The 13,043-nt window shown below is 40.7% G+C and overlaps 1 protein-coding gene across 2 annotated transcripts in view; it reads right to left on the minus strand.

Annotated features, from left to right (window-relative positions):
- The window catches only part of glu (structural maintenance of chromosomes 4-like protein gluon), a 134,272-nt gene that overhangs the window by 116,846 nt on the left and 4,383 nt on the right, over positions 1 to 13,043 (minus strand). Inside the window, exon 2 of one of the 2 annotated variants that reach the window (XM_068344913.1) lies at positions 10,103 to 10,425. In XM_068344913.1, the coding sequence (XP_068201014.1) occupies positions 10,103 to 10,408 (306 nt within the window). In that variant the 5' untranslated portion in view covers positions 10,409 to 10,425. Of the gene's footprint in view, positions 1 to 10,102; positions 10,429 to 13,043 lie in introns of both variants that reach the window. The other variant, XM_068344912.1, reaches the window with a different exon arrangement.

The following is a 13,043-nucleotide window of genomic DNA, read 5'->3' on the forward strand; positions in this document are numbered from 1 at the left end:
ACTAAAGAAATTCATAATTATAAAACAAGGGATTGTTGGACCACCCTAGGATACTCCTCTTCTGAATGACTCCCCAAAGGTACATTAGTTGAAAGGGGGTCATCAACTTCTTCAGAAGGCACATCATCTGATAAATCTAAAGTCTTGCGAGAAGGAGATTTATGTTCAGAATGACGTGAAGGAGAAGCCTGACAGGCTACATCAACTTGTATATGAACAGAAGTTAAAGTTGGAGGGTCGATGTCACGTTGTGACTGCAGAGAATGTTATTCTACTACACGTCGTGACAGAAGTAACTGACGTTCAAACGTCCCGTAGTAACAGCGGTGACTGCTGTTCGATGCTATATCGTGACTACGATGACTGACCCTCGACGTCACGTCATGTCTACGGTGTCTACCGCTCAACGTCACGTCGTGTCTGCAGCTCAACGTCACGCTGTGACTGCGGTGGCTGACGTTCAAAGCGATCAAAGTTACTGTACATCGAGATTCATGCTCCGCATCTCGTTTAACAGCAAAGCTGTCACTAGGGATAACGTCAGCGAAGCGTAACAAAGCTCGTTTAGAAGGTTGAAGACCTGAATCACGTATCCCAGAACCGTGACGTACAAAAAGCAAAGGATCCTTTCGCACAGGAACAGGATCGTAAGCTTCTATTGAAGAAGAAAGCTTTAACAGCATATCTTGCAAAACACTTAACTTCGGATCAACCTGTGACTGCGGTGGCTGACGTTCAAACGTCACGTAGTAACAGCGGTGACTGCTGATCGATGCTATATCGTGACTACGGTGACTGACACTCGACGTCACGTTGTGTCTACGGTGTCTACCGCTCAACGTCACGTCGAGTCTGTGGCAGAAACGTCTGTACTGTACATGAACGGGACTCTCATGATGACTACAGCTAGGACGTTGAACTTGTTCTGAAGGAACTAATAAACGTTTCAACCGTCTCGAAACCTTATGCCCAGGCTTTTAAAGAGACGAATCATCGGAAGACGAGGAGAAACTTCGTCTCTCCTGACTTATGGCAAGGACATGCTTGACGAGCAACGTCTGATACCTTTGAGGGAACGTCTGTTCGTTGGTTTACACCCCTCACTCCCTTAGGTCCTACGACATTCCTTCTCCCTGGTGCAGGGGAGCCTGAAAGTAGTCTCGGACTAGGCAAGCGACAAGCACGAACAAACGAACCCTCCGCAACACAGAACATGTTTTTTGCACTTTCTTCACTGATATCACATTTTTTAATAATTTCACATTAGACATGAATAAAGCTGATTTCTACCTGAAGCATGCAATTCTCCCTTAAATCAAAAGATTAGAATTGCGAAATAAGTCGTATAATGTAAGCACATTAGTACAAAATGAAACACACATGCAAAAATCAATAAACATATACATATATATCGAATAAAACGGAAATATATAAAGCTAAAAAGATCAGTGACTGGGGATGAGACTAGTTCACTAAGGACTACGTTTTCAATCTCTCACCGTACAGTGCCTTGGGATGAGAATAAAAACTAAAACGTTTTATCCTCTCTCCCCATACAGAGACTTGGGACGAGAGCAAAAATCTGAAGCGAGAACAACGTTACTCGCTCCCAAACTCCTTGTACAGAGACTTGGGACGAGAATAAAGATCGGATCGTTCTCTCTTTCTCTCTCTCTCTCGTCACTCACAAGAGAATGGCTCACTCACTCTTCGTCAATAACAGGTTATTTGACTAAAGGAAAAAACTGAAAGGACTAAGAAATTGAAAATTAACATGTTCCTTTAAATTAGTATCTAAAAAACTTCAGTTTGAAAGAAGAATGAACAAAACGTCAAAATCGATTTACTCTTTCTGCAAAGTGAAACCGTGATTCTCTCTTTCTCTATCGTAACGATAGAGCGCAAACTGCGTAGCATAAATAAACCAAACGTTAGTTCATCTTTGAAAAACAGCACGAAGACTATTCAAAGAATAAATTTCTTAAAATATTTTCTAAAAATATTCATCTCATCACTCTTACAGAGCAACTGTTTTTATCTAAACAAAAATAAAAGTTGAATGGGCTCAACGTTGTTTAACTTCGTTTTCCAAGTCAGGACCGCCTACAAAGAATAGATAAAGGCCGCTTATAAACAAAAACATAAAATTTATCTCGGTGTTTAGTATAAATGGAAAGCTAATCGAAGAGGCCTAATAAAGGCGGGTGAGATATAAAATATATAGAGGTAAATCTATAAATATCAACAATAATTTATAGTGATAAAATAATTACTAAAAGCCTTTAACACACTTCCGTACACTGAGGGAAGGGTCGGCCATCTTTTCTCTATGGAAAAACCAGAGCGAGATTAAAAAAGCAAGGGCAAAAACTTTTCCTCTCCTTTCAAAAGCATTTCTTTTGAAGATAGTATTGAATAATCCAACACGGCGAAAGCAATAAAACCAAAACCAAGTACTTCACCAATCGGTAGAAAAACTCGAGGTCAAGCGCGAGCGGAACCAGTGTTGTCTTTAACACCGACAGAGAAGAACTGGTTTGGTTGAGAAGTATATGCGGTATCTGGCCGATAGTCGGCGCTGGTGGGCACACCCGGCAGCCTTCATGGCGATCGCTCGCGAGTTTTTAGAATCTGTCGACCGTCGGAGACGTCAGCTATTTATATATTCACCGGCTAAGTTTAATATTTAAAAATAATTGGCTGAAACTTCTGGGGAGCATGTACGATATGTTTATACATACATAGAAGCAATAAAACGATTTTCGATTTCTGAAAGTTGTTATGTCAAAACCCCATGGCGGACAGCCCCCTTAAGTAAACCATATCTCTATGTAGTATCCTATGCCTTTTCAAGGTAAAAAAAAAGACTATCACATGGTGCTGTTTGGAAGCAAAGGCTTCACAAATAGAGGACTCAAGTCGTATCAACACATCAGTTGCTGAGTGTATTTTTCTAAATCCATACTGGATATTGATAAAATACCCTTCTTTTCAAGGTACCACATTAGTCTTGCATTGACTATCTTCTCCAAGATCTTATATAAGCAAGATGTCAACGCAATTGGTTGATAGTTTGCATCTAAAAACTTATCCTTACCGGGTTTTAGAAAGGCTAAAATAATGGCTAGTTCCCAAACACTTAGATAACTATGATCAAGCCATATTCTGTTGATAATGTTTAAAATAAATAACTTTGTGTTAACAGGAACATTTTTAATCATTGCATATGGAATTCCATTGGGTCCAGGGGCAATATCATTACAAGTAGCAAGTGCAGAATCAAATTCTTTTTCAGTATAAGGCAAATTGTAAGACTTGCCTTACTGTTGGAAAATCTTAAATTTTCATTTCTTCAATGCTCCTATACTGGTGACCAGGAGCTGCTATACACTTGCATGATACATTTGAGAAATGGTCAGCCAGGGAATTGCTACCTTTATTTGCTTCAGTCACATACTGACCATTCACCTTCAACACTGGTGGTGGGTGCCTACTATCTTTTTTACTTTCCCCCAAACAGAAGATGGTGGTGTTCTACTATTGATGGAGGGTGCAAAAGACACCCAAGACTGGGACCTAGCTTCTTTCATTGCACGACGGAACTGTGGTCTACATTTCTTAAACATTATTAAGTTCTCCTCTGTACGGTGCCTATGCAATCAAGTCAAAAGATTTTCTTGTGGCTCTGTACAATGCAGTTAGTTCTGAGGACTACCAGGGGATAGGTTGCCATTTGAATAACCCTGTGGTGTTTTGGAATTGAATTGACTCAAGTTGTATGTAGAGTTTCATTCAGTAAGTCTATGGCATCATCTACACTTCCAAATTTTTCTGCACTCCCTTCAATTTCACTTAACTTTCAAAATTTATTCCAGTCCGCCTTGTTAAGGTTCCATTGTGGCAATCTCTGCAAGGGTGGAACATGATTTGTATTTATAATAATTGGAGCATGATCACTAGTATGCCAATCACCTAACTTTCTCCATTCAAAATCAAAAAGGCAGTTAGCACTTGTAACTGAAAGGTCAATGCATGATAGGGTACCTGTCTGAACATGAAAGTGTGTGGGCTCTCCTGTAATAAGGAGTGCCACATCTTCATTTTCCACAAATGATGAAATAATATTGTCCCTTGTGTTTGCTAGAACATCGCCCCATGAAGGATGTCTACCTTTCAAATCTCCCAGTATGAGAAAAGGTTGAGGGAGTTGTTGAATCACCTTTAATAAATTATCATATGAGATGTTGTCATTTGGAAGCAAGTAAAGAGAACAAATAGTGTATTTTCTTTCTATATCAATCTGTACAACCTTTGCTTGCAGATGTGTACAAATAGGCAAAGATATTTGGGGAAAATATTCTTGACGAATGTATATAAGACTTCTGCCTTGGCTCCTTACTCGATCATATGATGTCCTGTAGCTGATATATTCACAAGGACAAGGAGTATTATGATCAAGTTTGCTCTCTGTAGACATATAATTATGGGGGAGTGCTCATGAATGAGGAGCTCAAGTTCTGCATATTTAGCCATCAGACCTTGACATTTCCACTGTAAAATTGAGGAGAAAATAATGTTTACTTTAAGGAAGGTTTCTTAGAAGTATTCCTATCAGACTTTATTGAATTGATAGGAGTTTCTGATATGGTACTCTTTTTGAAAAAGTTGGTCTTGCTAGTCTTGGTTTGAGGTTTTTCTTAGCGGCTTTCTTATCTATTTGTCGAGGGGGATGGTGCACCTCAACATTAATCTTTGAAATATTTAAATTTTTTGGAAGTTCATCACCATTTACAGAGGAGGTAGCCTTTGAGGTTCCTGTTGCATCATGGAACCTTGATCACTTGCTGGAGGAAATGGGAGCCTCCGAATAGGGGCAACACGTTACGTAGGCGAGCGATGCACTACGGGAGAGCTTCGCATAGACGAGTGCATACAGAAGACACTCCAGGCCTTAAAAGGTGCTTGAGGTAGCCTTGGAAGAGGCTTCTGTACAAGTTTTCCTTCGGGTAGTCCTTGTTCGGTCGAGGGTCGATTGGGAGAAGGATCAGTAGATCTACGGGATGTAGAGCGCCGAGCGGATGGAGAGTACGAGCGTCTACATCGTCCTAATGAAGAGGATCTTCTCGATCTTGGAATGGAATGCCGTGTTCGAGATCGTGAGCACCTCATTCGAGATCGAGAGCGCCCTGCTCGTGATCATGAGTTTCGTGCTTGCGATCGTGAGCACCCTGCTTGTGGTCGTGAGCATCTTGCTAGGGATCATGAGCGTCTTGATCGCGATTGTTTAGCTCGTGAGCGGGATCGTCTTGCTCTTGATCGTGAGCGTCTTACTCGCTTTTTATCATGATTGTCTTGATCGCGATTGTTTAGCTCGTGAGCAGGAGCGGGATGCTCGCGATTTTAGGCGTCGTACTCGCGATCATGATCGCTCAGCTCGTGATCAAGAAGAAGAAGGTCTCCTGGAAGACGCGTACCTAGACCCTGATGACCTGCAGTCTTTTTGGCCTAAGTGCTAGAGTGAGAGCGTCTGCAAGAAGAAGAACGCTGAGATCCTTTGAACACTGTAAACGACGTTCGAAGAGTGAGCGTGAAGCTCGTGAAGGTGATCATCCAGATGGATGAGGTTTTGTCTCTTGTCCTAGCGAACGGCGAGGAGAGGGAGAGCTGGCCACATGAAAATCCTCTTGCCTACGATCTGCAGCTGGCGAGAGGAGCGTATGCGAGCTGAACCTTGTCTGTGGGAAGAAACAGAATGTTTCTGGCGAGGCAACGACCAACATCCTAGGATGGTGAGGGGACTCATTGTCAGCAGGAGGCCGTAAGGGGGGCGAGTGAAAATGGTCATCTCGTCCACACGTGGATGGACCAGGAGAGGGTGAAAGATGGGCTACACACATCCAGGACGAAAGATGTTGAGGCTACAGCGGACGGATCTCTCCTCACACCACGCTGAAGGAGAAGCAGCAGCGATTCCTTTGAAGGGAGAGCAGAAACCCCCATGGACGGCCATGCCTGAAGTACATCTGCAAGAGAGAATGGCTCCTTGGCAGCTTGAGGTGCTGGAGCTCCACTAGGGGAATCATTAACATCCCCAGTACCCCAAGGTTGCCATGAATTATGCGGTCTGCACTCCTACTCAACTGTTCCCCTGAAGAGACGGTTGAGTGAGGAGGAGCTTTGGGAAGAGATCTGGGAGTGCGGGTAGAAGAGGCTCGAGCTCTTTTCCTACCAGAGGACGACTCCGGAGGAGAAAGATCTCGCTTGGCCTTCTTCCTACGGCGGGCAAATTTCTACCACTGGAAGGCAGACCACTCCCTACACTCGTCACAGGGGAACCCTGCTCACAGCAACACCCAAAGCAGGCTGGACACAACAGATTGGGGTCGGTCTCAACCAACGACATGAAGGTGCCACAAAGGCGACCTTTCCGGCCAGGACATTTTTGCAAGGGAATGTTCAGGAAGAAGCGCACACACATCTGAAAAGAGAAGGCGTAAAGCAATAGTTGTAATCTACGGCTAAGCTTGAAAGAGAGAGACCGGAGACGTCCGTTCTCTACCAGACAAAAGAGAAAAGTGAGGCAGCTCTCCAAGCTGTCAGTGGAGATAGGTGGCTGGGGTCGCACTAAAAGGTGGCTGGGGTCACACTTTTTAGTCTATTGGCTAGCTTCCAGATTTGCCAAAAGAATATCCATATAAATTATGAAAGGTTTGTTAGTGAAGGAACAATCATCCTTTGCTTAATCACTACAAATTTCTGACTCATTTACTTTACTTAGTGAGGTGTAAAACTGCAGAAAAATTTTAAACATTTGCAGAATCATTTCAGGCTGATGCAGTTTTAATTTGTGGCTTTGACTTTAAATCTTTTTATGGTGACCTCCTCCTTAGATAATTAATTTCTTGAACTCTACCTTGCTTTGGTTTCTATCCCAATAAAGTACAAATTCTATGAGTCTGGAAAAGACTTGGTGATCTTAAACTGAGTACATTTTAAATTTGATTATAAAATAACTTTATATATATATATATATATATATATATATATATATATATATATATATATATATATATATATATATATACAGTAGGGTCCCGAATTATGCGAGAATTTGGTCGATGAATGACCTCGTATAAATGGAAAATTGCATATTTTGAAACACACCTAACAGAAATAATTCCATTGGGGCCATGGCAACCAGCAACTTGCCTATTCAAATGTGTTTACTACCCATTTCTAATACTTTCTATGTACTATACTGCATCTTTTTTATAATGTCAAATTGTTCTTGTAAATAAATCAAACATTTAATATGCTTTGAAAGTTCTAATAACTTGAAAAAAGGTTAAAATCAAAACCAGGATGGGTGTAAACACCATGCATTTCCCGTTATAACACGACCCAAAATACAGACAAATTTTAATGTTTGTCATATCTATTGTATAAAACAACTGGTGAAGAGCAAAAACATCACTCTATGGACTAGCTTTTGTTGTATCATTGAAAATCCAGAATGATAAAAATAAAGGTGATTTTATATCATCCGTTTCCTAAACACGCCAAAAAGCACAATAAAAACGACAACCAATGTTTTGTTTACGTTTATCTCTGATCATAACTAAGAAACAGACGCATTTACACATCTGTGTATAGGTTAATTTTTGCATCGACAGCAATCTTACCAAGTACTGTATTGATTATATGTTGATTTCGCTATTACCAATGTTCTACTTAATTTTTCTTAGAACTTCCAAATAAATGAATGCCATTCATATAATGTTATGTTTTTCTATATGACGCCGCCTGAAACGGAAACCTTCCATTCATTTACTGTACGCTCCATCTTCGATCATAATAAACAAACGTAGGCATTAAACACGCATGATCAGAGATAAATAATGATATTAAAAGCTTTTAGTAAATATGTTATTACAATTATTATTTACCATATTTATATAAATTCCTACAAACGTAGCAAAGCAGGAAAACTATATTTTCTTTTTGCGTTTAATCAACAATAACAAACTGCCGCTAATGACAGATTGATAATTTACGATAATTCTAAACTGGTACTAAAGATGATTGTCCATTCCATATAAAAAATACTTTTTCTAACTTTAGTTATAAGTCAATTTGTACCCACTTCAATTATGAAACCATCTATAAAAAAGTAAGAGAAGAAGCAAGTACTAAGCCGATTTTTGAAGTTATCAAACAATTAAGTTGCCGCTTTAACGTTCGATGTGACAGATGGTGCGAGATTAGAGAAAGTAAGGAAAATTGAATCATGATTGATTTTCAATATAACAAACTTTGTGAAGCAACAAAGATTTCATTTGTTAGAGAGAGAGAGAGAGAGAGAGAGAGAGAGAGAGAGAGAGAGAGAGAGAGAGAGAGAGAGAGCGTGTGTATGTGTGTGTTAGTTTTAAATGTACTAAACAAAAAAATATGATAGGTTATAACACATTGGTGCTTATGTAATATCAACTGTATAGATGTTTTGAATAAGTTAAGAAATGGTATAAACAATACTTTGTTACTGTATTCGTATGCGCCTATTCTTGAGACCGGCAGCTAGACGTCAGCTGATCTGATCTTAGCCAAAAGTAAAACGAAAAGAAGTCAACAATACTCGATTTTTAAAACACATCCGAAATTTAAAAACTAAAGTACACGCTTTCTTAATGTGCAATTAACTATTCAACGAGGGGCAATTTTCTATAATAAAATGATGTTTCCCAAAAAATAGTGGTTTGCTGAAGAAATCGGAAGCCGTATTTTAAGCTACGACTGAAATGGATGTATACACGGTATAACTTTTTCGTTTTGTATTTGGTTGACACTTTGAGAAAACTGATTTTGGTTTCTTCATCTAATTATAAGTATTGTATAACACGAGAGAGAGAGAGAGAGAGAGAGAGAGAGAGAGAGAGAGAGAGAGAGAGAGAGAGAGAGAGAGAGAGAGAGAATCAGCTGTTGTAATCGAATGCCGTGTTTTTGTTTCGTGAGGAATTGATCGCCAGAACTAACAATAGTCATGTTAATTTCATTCTTAAACTCAGGTTGCCATATGTGAATTAAGGTTTTATTTCTTACACAGAGAGAGAGAGAGAGAGAGAGGAGAGAGAGAGAGAGAGAGAGAGAGAGAGAGAGAGAGAGAGAGAGATATTTTTATAATTATACCGTGTACTCTACAAAACCAATCTTTGCAAATCAAATGTATACTGTTTAAAATATGACAAAATATTGCCGACTCGTTACCGAAGTTTCGGCTATTCACTGCCGATAAACGAACCCAGTCTACTCGTGAAAACCTTGAATGCCTAAAGGTAAAAATAAAGCTTTTATATATACTGTACTAAACAAAAATAATGCTTTAATATACCATCATTAACACTACCATTAAAATTATCGAAAGGTTGGAGAAAGATAAAGATTGCCGAGAACATAACCACAACTCTGTTTACATTTTGTCAGCTGAACTCGCACAGTTAACAGTTGATTTCATTGTTGATATGGAATTTTATCCTTAAATAGGCTTTTTATTATGAAATTATGTTAATAAGATGTAATGTTAATATTGTTTTGTAACATTTATTATAAATCACCGTATTTAGGGCTACCAATAGACTTAAAAAGACAATATATTTGATACGTTTTGTAGTCCTTGACTAGCAGACTTAGAACAGCTTCGCAGATACAGAAAATGTATTCTTGGAAAATAGCGATCGCATAAAAGGGGAATCGTATAATTCGAACATGTATAATTCGGGACCCTACTGTATATATATATATATATATATATATATATATATATATATATATATATATATATATATATATATATATATATATATATATATATATATATATATATATATATATGGGCATTCTGTTAAAAGGAAGTTGCTATGCTAAAGAAAAAATGGCATTTCAACTTGTGCCATATACAGTATATATCTGCTTTACTTTGAATAACATTACATATCATAAGGGAAAAAATTCTTGAACTATATATCCATACAACTCTATAAAATAAGTCAGTACTTTTTCCATATTTACCTATTATAATTTAACTTATGCATATTCATGAAAAACTCACTTGCCGACCAGCATAACTCTTGAAGTATTCATTCTCAATGTGTGTAATTACTAATCGTGGGCCAGTACTATCAAAAGTACAGGCAGGTGGTGGCGGAGGAGGAAGGTATATATCTCCTATACGAATTCCTCCTTCCTCCTCCTCATCTTCTTCGTCTTGCATCTCAACATTATTTAACTCTTCCTTGTCCTTTTCTATGTCTGAAGGAGGAGAGTCCTTTTCCTTTTCACTGTTTTCATTGTCCTTATTCTTGCTTTTTCTTCTTCCCTTTTCCTTCTTCTCCTTGGTCTGCTTTTCAGATGGCATCTTACATTTAATTTAACCTGCTGAAAAAGTTACCATTACTTTATGTACAAATTGCTGTAAAGTTCAAATAAAAAATATCAAAAGTTAGCAATAACATATTTGGTACACACACACACACACACACTCTCTCTCTCTCTCTCTCTCTCTCTCTCTCTCTCTCTCTCTCCTCTCTCTCTCTCTCTCTCTCTCTCTCTCTCTCTCTCTCTCTTTTTCAAAATTGGATCAAGACTAGAGGCAAGCAATTATAGACCTGTTAGTCTAACATCACATATTATGAAAGTGTATGAGAGGGTAATAAAAAAGAAAATAATGAATCATTTGGTTAAAAATAATTTGTTTAATATAGGTCAACACAGTTTTGTGCCAGGAAAAAGTACACAAACCCAACTGATAGCACACTATGAAAACATAAAAAATATGATAAATGAAAAAGACATAGATATGATCTATATCACAAATTTTAAGTAATTTGTATTTTTCCTAACAATACTTACCTCGAACTACTTTCTTAGGAGTATCTGGATCTCCTCCCATCCGACCAGAATTTTGTGTAGTTTACCCTACTCACGTTTTCTATGCAGGGCATCTCTGGTGGAGTGATACGCGCCCAGAGACGACCCGGGGTCAGAGAGCATGCTTGCTCAGGTCTCGCTCTCCAGTAAGTTTTGTCAGATAGGTTTCTATTAAGTCCTGTAAGGCACTCGGGGTAGGATGGGCGGGCCATAACCCAAAAGTAGTTCGAGGTAAGTACTGTTAGGAAAAATACAAATTACTTAAAATATGTGATTTGTTCCAACACGAAGTACTTACCTCGACCTACTTTCTTAGGAGACTTATACCTTAGGAGGTGGGAGTGTACCACAGGGCCCAGAGACCGTGATGAGGAGAGAAAGGGGGGAGAACCTAGATAGGAGGCTAGGTTCTGGTGACCCTTCAAGAGAAAACCTGAGAAAATAGGGAAAACTAACCAAAAAACTATCTTAGTGTCTAAGTAACTCACCTCTGTAAAATTCTTCGGAGACGTATCCATTCACTGACGATGTATGTCCTGGCAGTTAAGGGTTTTAGTGTCATTTCAGGGAGGGTAATAAGGGAACAGGGGGGGTAAGGAAGGAACCTGCGTCTCTTGGACTTACTGCACGTGGTTACCCTGGGGCTACACCTTTAAATCTTTTGAAGTGCTGAAATGAAGGGACCGAGAGAATCCGTCCAAGGGTCCAAGGACCTCCTCGAACACTCCTTCAAGTAGTGAGCTGTGAAGGTTGACTGATTGGTCCAAGTACCCGCCCGTAGGATTTGGCCGACTGCCATGTTCTTTTCAAAGGCCAACGAAGTACTCAACCCTCTGATGTCGTGGGGTCTAGGCTTACCCGGAATAGGCATCCCTGCACTACTGTAGGCCCTCATGATCACTTGCCGTAGCCAGAAGGAGATCGTGTTTTTGGAGACTGGTTTCTTCACCAAACCTGAAGAAACGAACTGATTCTTGATTCCGGGTCTAAGACTGACAGTCCTCTCCAAGTACTTCCGTACTGCTCTGACAGGGCAGAGCCGCAAGTCCTTCGGGTTGTCTGTACGTGGAATTGCCGGCACAGAGAAGCCTTCGAACTTGAGGTCCCAGACTGCGGGGTTGTGGGTCTTGGCCACGAAGGATGGTACGAACTTGAAGGTAGCTTCACACCATCCCTTCGAGTGTGACACCTCGTATGAGAGTCCATGAAGCTCCCCTACCCGTTTTGACAATGCTAGTGCTAAGAGAAAAACTGTCTTGAGGGTGAGCTCCTTGTCTAAGATATCCTTCAAGGTTCGAAGGGAGGTTCCGTCAACATCTTCAGGACCCTAGCTACGTCCTATTGGGGCACTCTAACCGCTTGAGGATGGCATAATTGCTCGAAGCTCTTGATGAGCATCGAGATGTGTCTGGAGGAACCTAGGTCAATGCCCTTCAGGAGGAAGACCTGTCCTAGGGTGGCTCGGACTCCTTTAATGGCGGGAATAGACATCTTTACCTCATCCCTGAGATAGACTAAGAAGTCAGCTATCTCCGGGATGGAGGCTTTCAACGGCTTGATGTTCTTTGTGACGCACCACCTCGTGAAGGTCGCCCATTTAGCCTGGTACACCGCGGCTGACAACCGTCTCAGGTAACCTGACAACCTCGTTGCGGTCTTCGCCGAATACCCTTCCTTCCTCAGATGACGCTCGATAAGCTCCACGCGTGAAGGCAGAGGGACCGAGGGTTTTCGTGGAACCTTTGAAAGTGTGGTTGCCGGAGAAGGTCCGACCTGTCCGGAAGGGGCCAAGGTGGAAGGCGCGCCAGTTCCTTTAGATCCGCGAACCACTCTCTCTCCGGCCACTTGGGCGCTACCAAAGTCATCCACAGGTTGTCCGCTCTCCTCACCCTGTTGAGGACTTGTCTGAGCATTCCGAAGAGAGGGAAGGCGTACACGTCGTGGTTGTCCCAAGGATGCTGGAAGGCGTCCTCGAACGCCGCTCCTGGGTCTGGCACAAGAGAACAAAACACGGGGAGCTGTGCGTTCAGTCTGGTGGCGAAGAGGTCTATTACTGGCGAGCCCCATTTCTGAATCAGAGTCTTGGCCACTTCTGCGTGCAGGGACCACTTGAACCCCACCAC

This window comes from Palaemon carinicauda, chromosome 21, assembly GCF_036898095.1.
Source record: "Palaemon carinicauda isolate YSFRI2023 chromosome 21, ASM3689809v2, whole genome shotgun sequence".
NCBI classification, from domain to species: domain Eukaryota; kingdom Metazoa; phylum Arthropoda; class Malacostraca; order Decapoda; family Palaemonidae; genus Palaemon; species Palaemon carinicauda.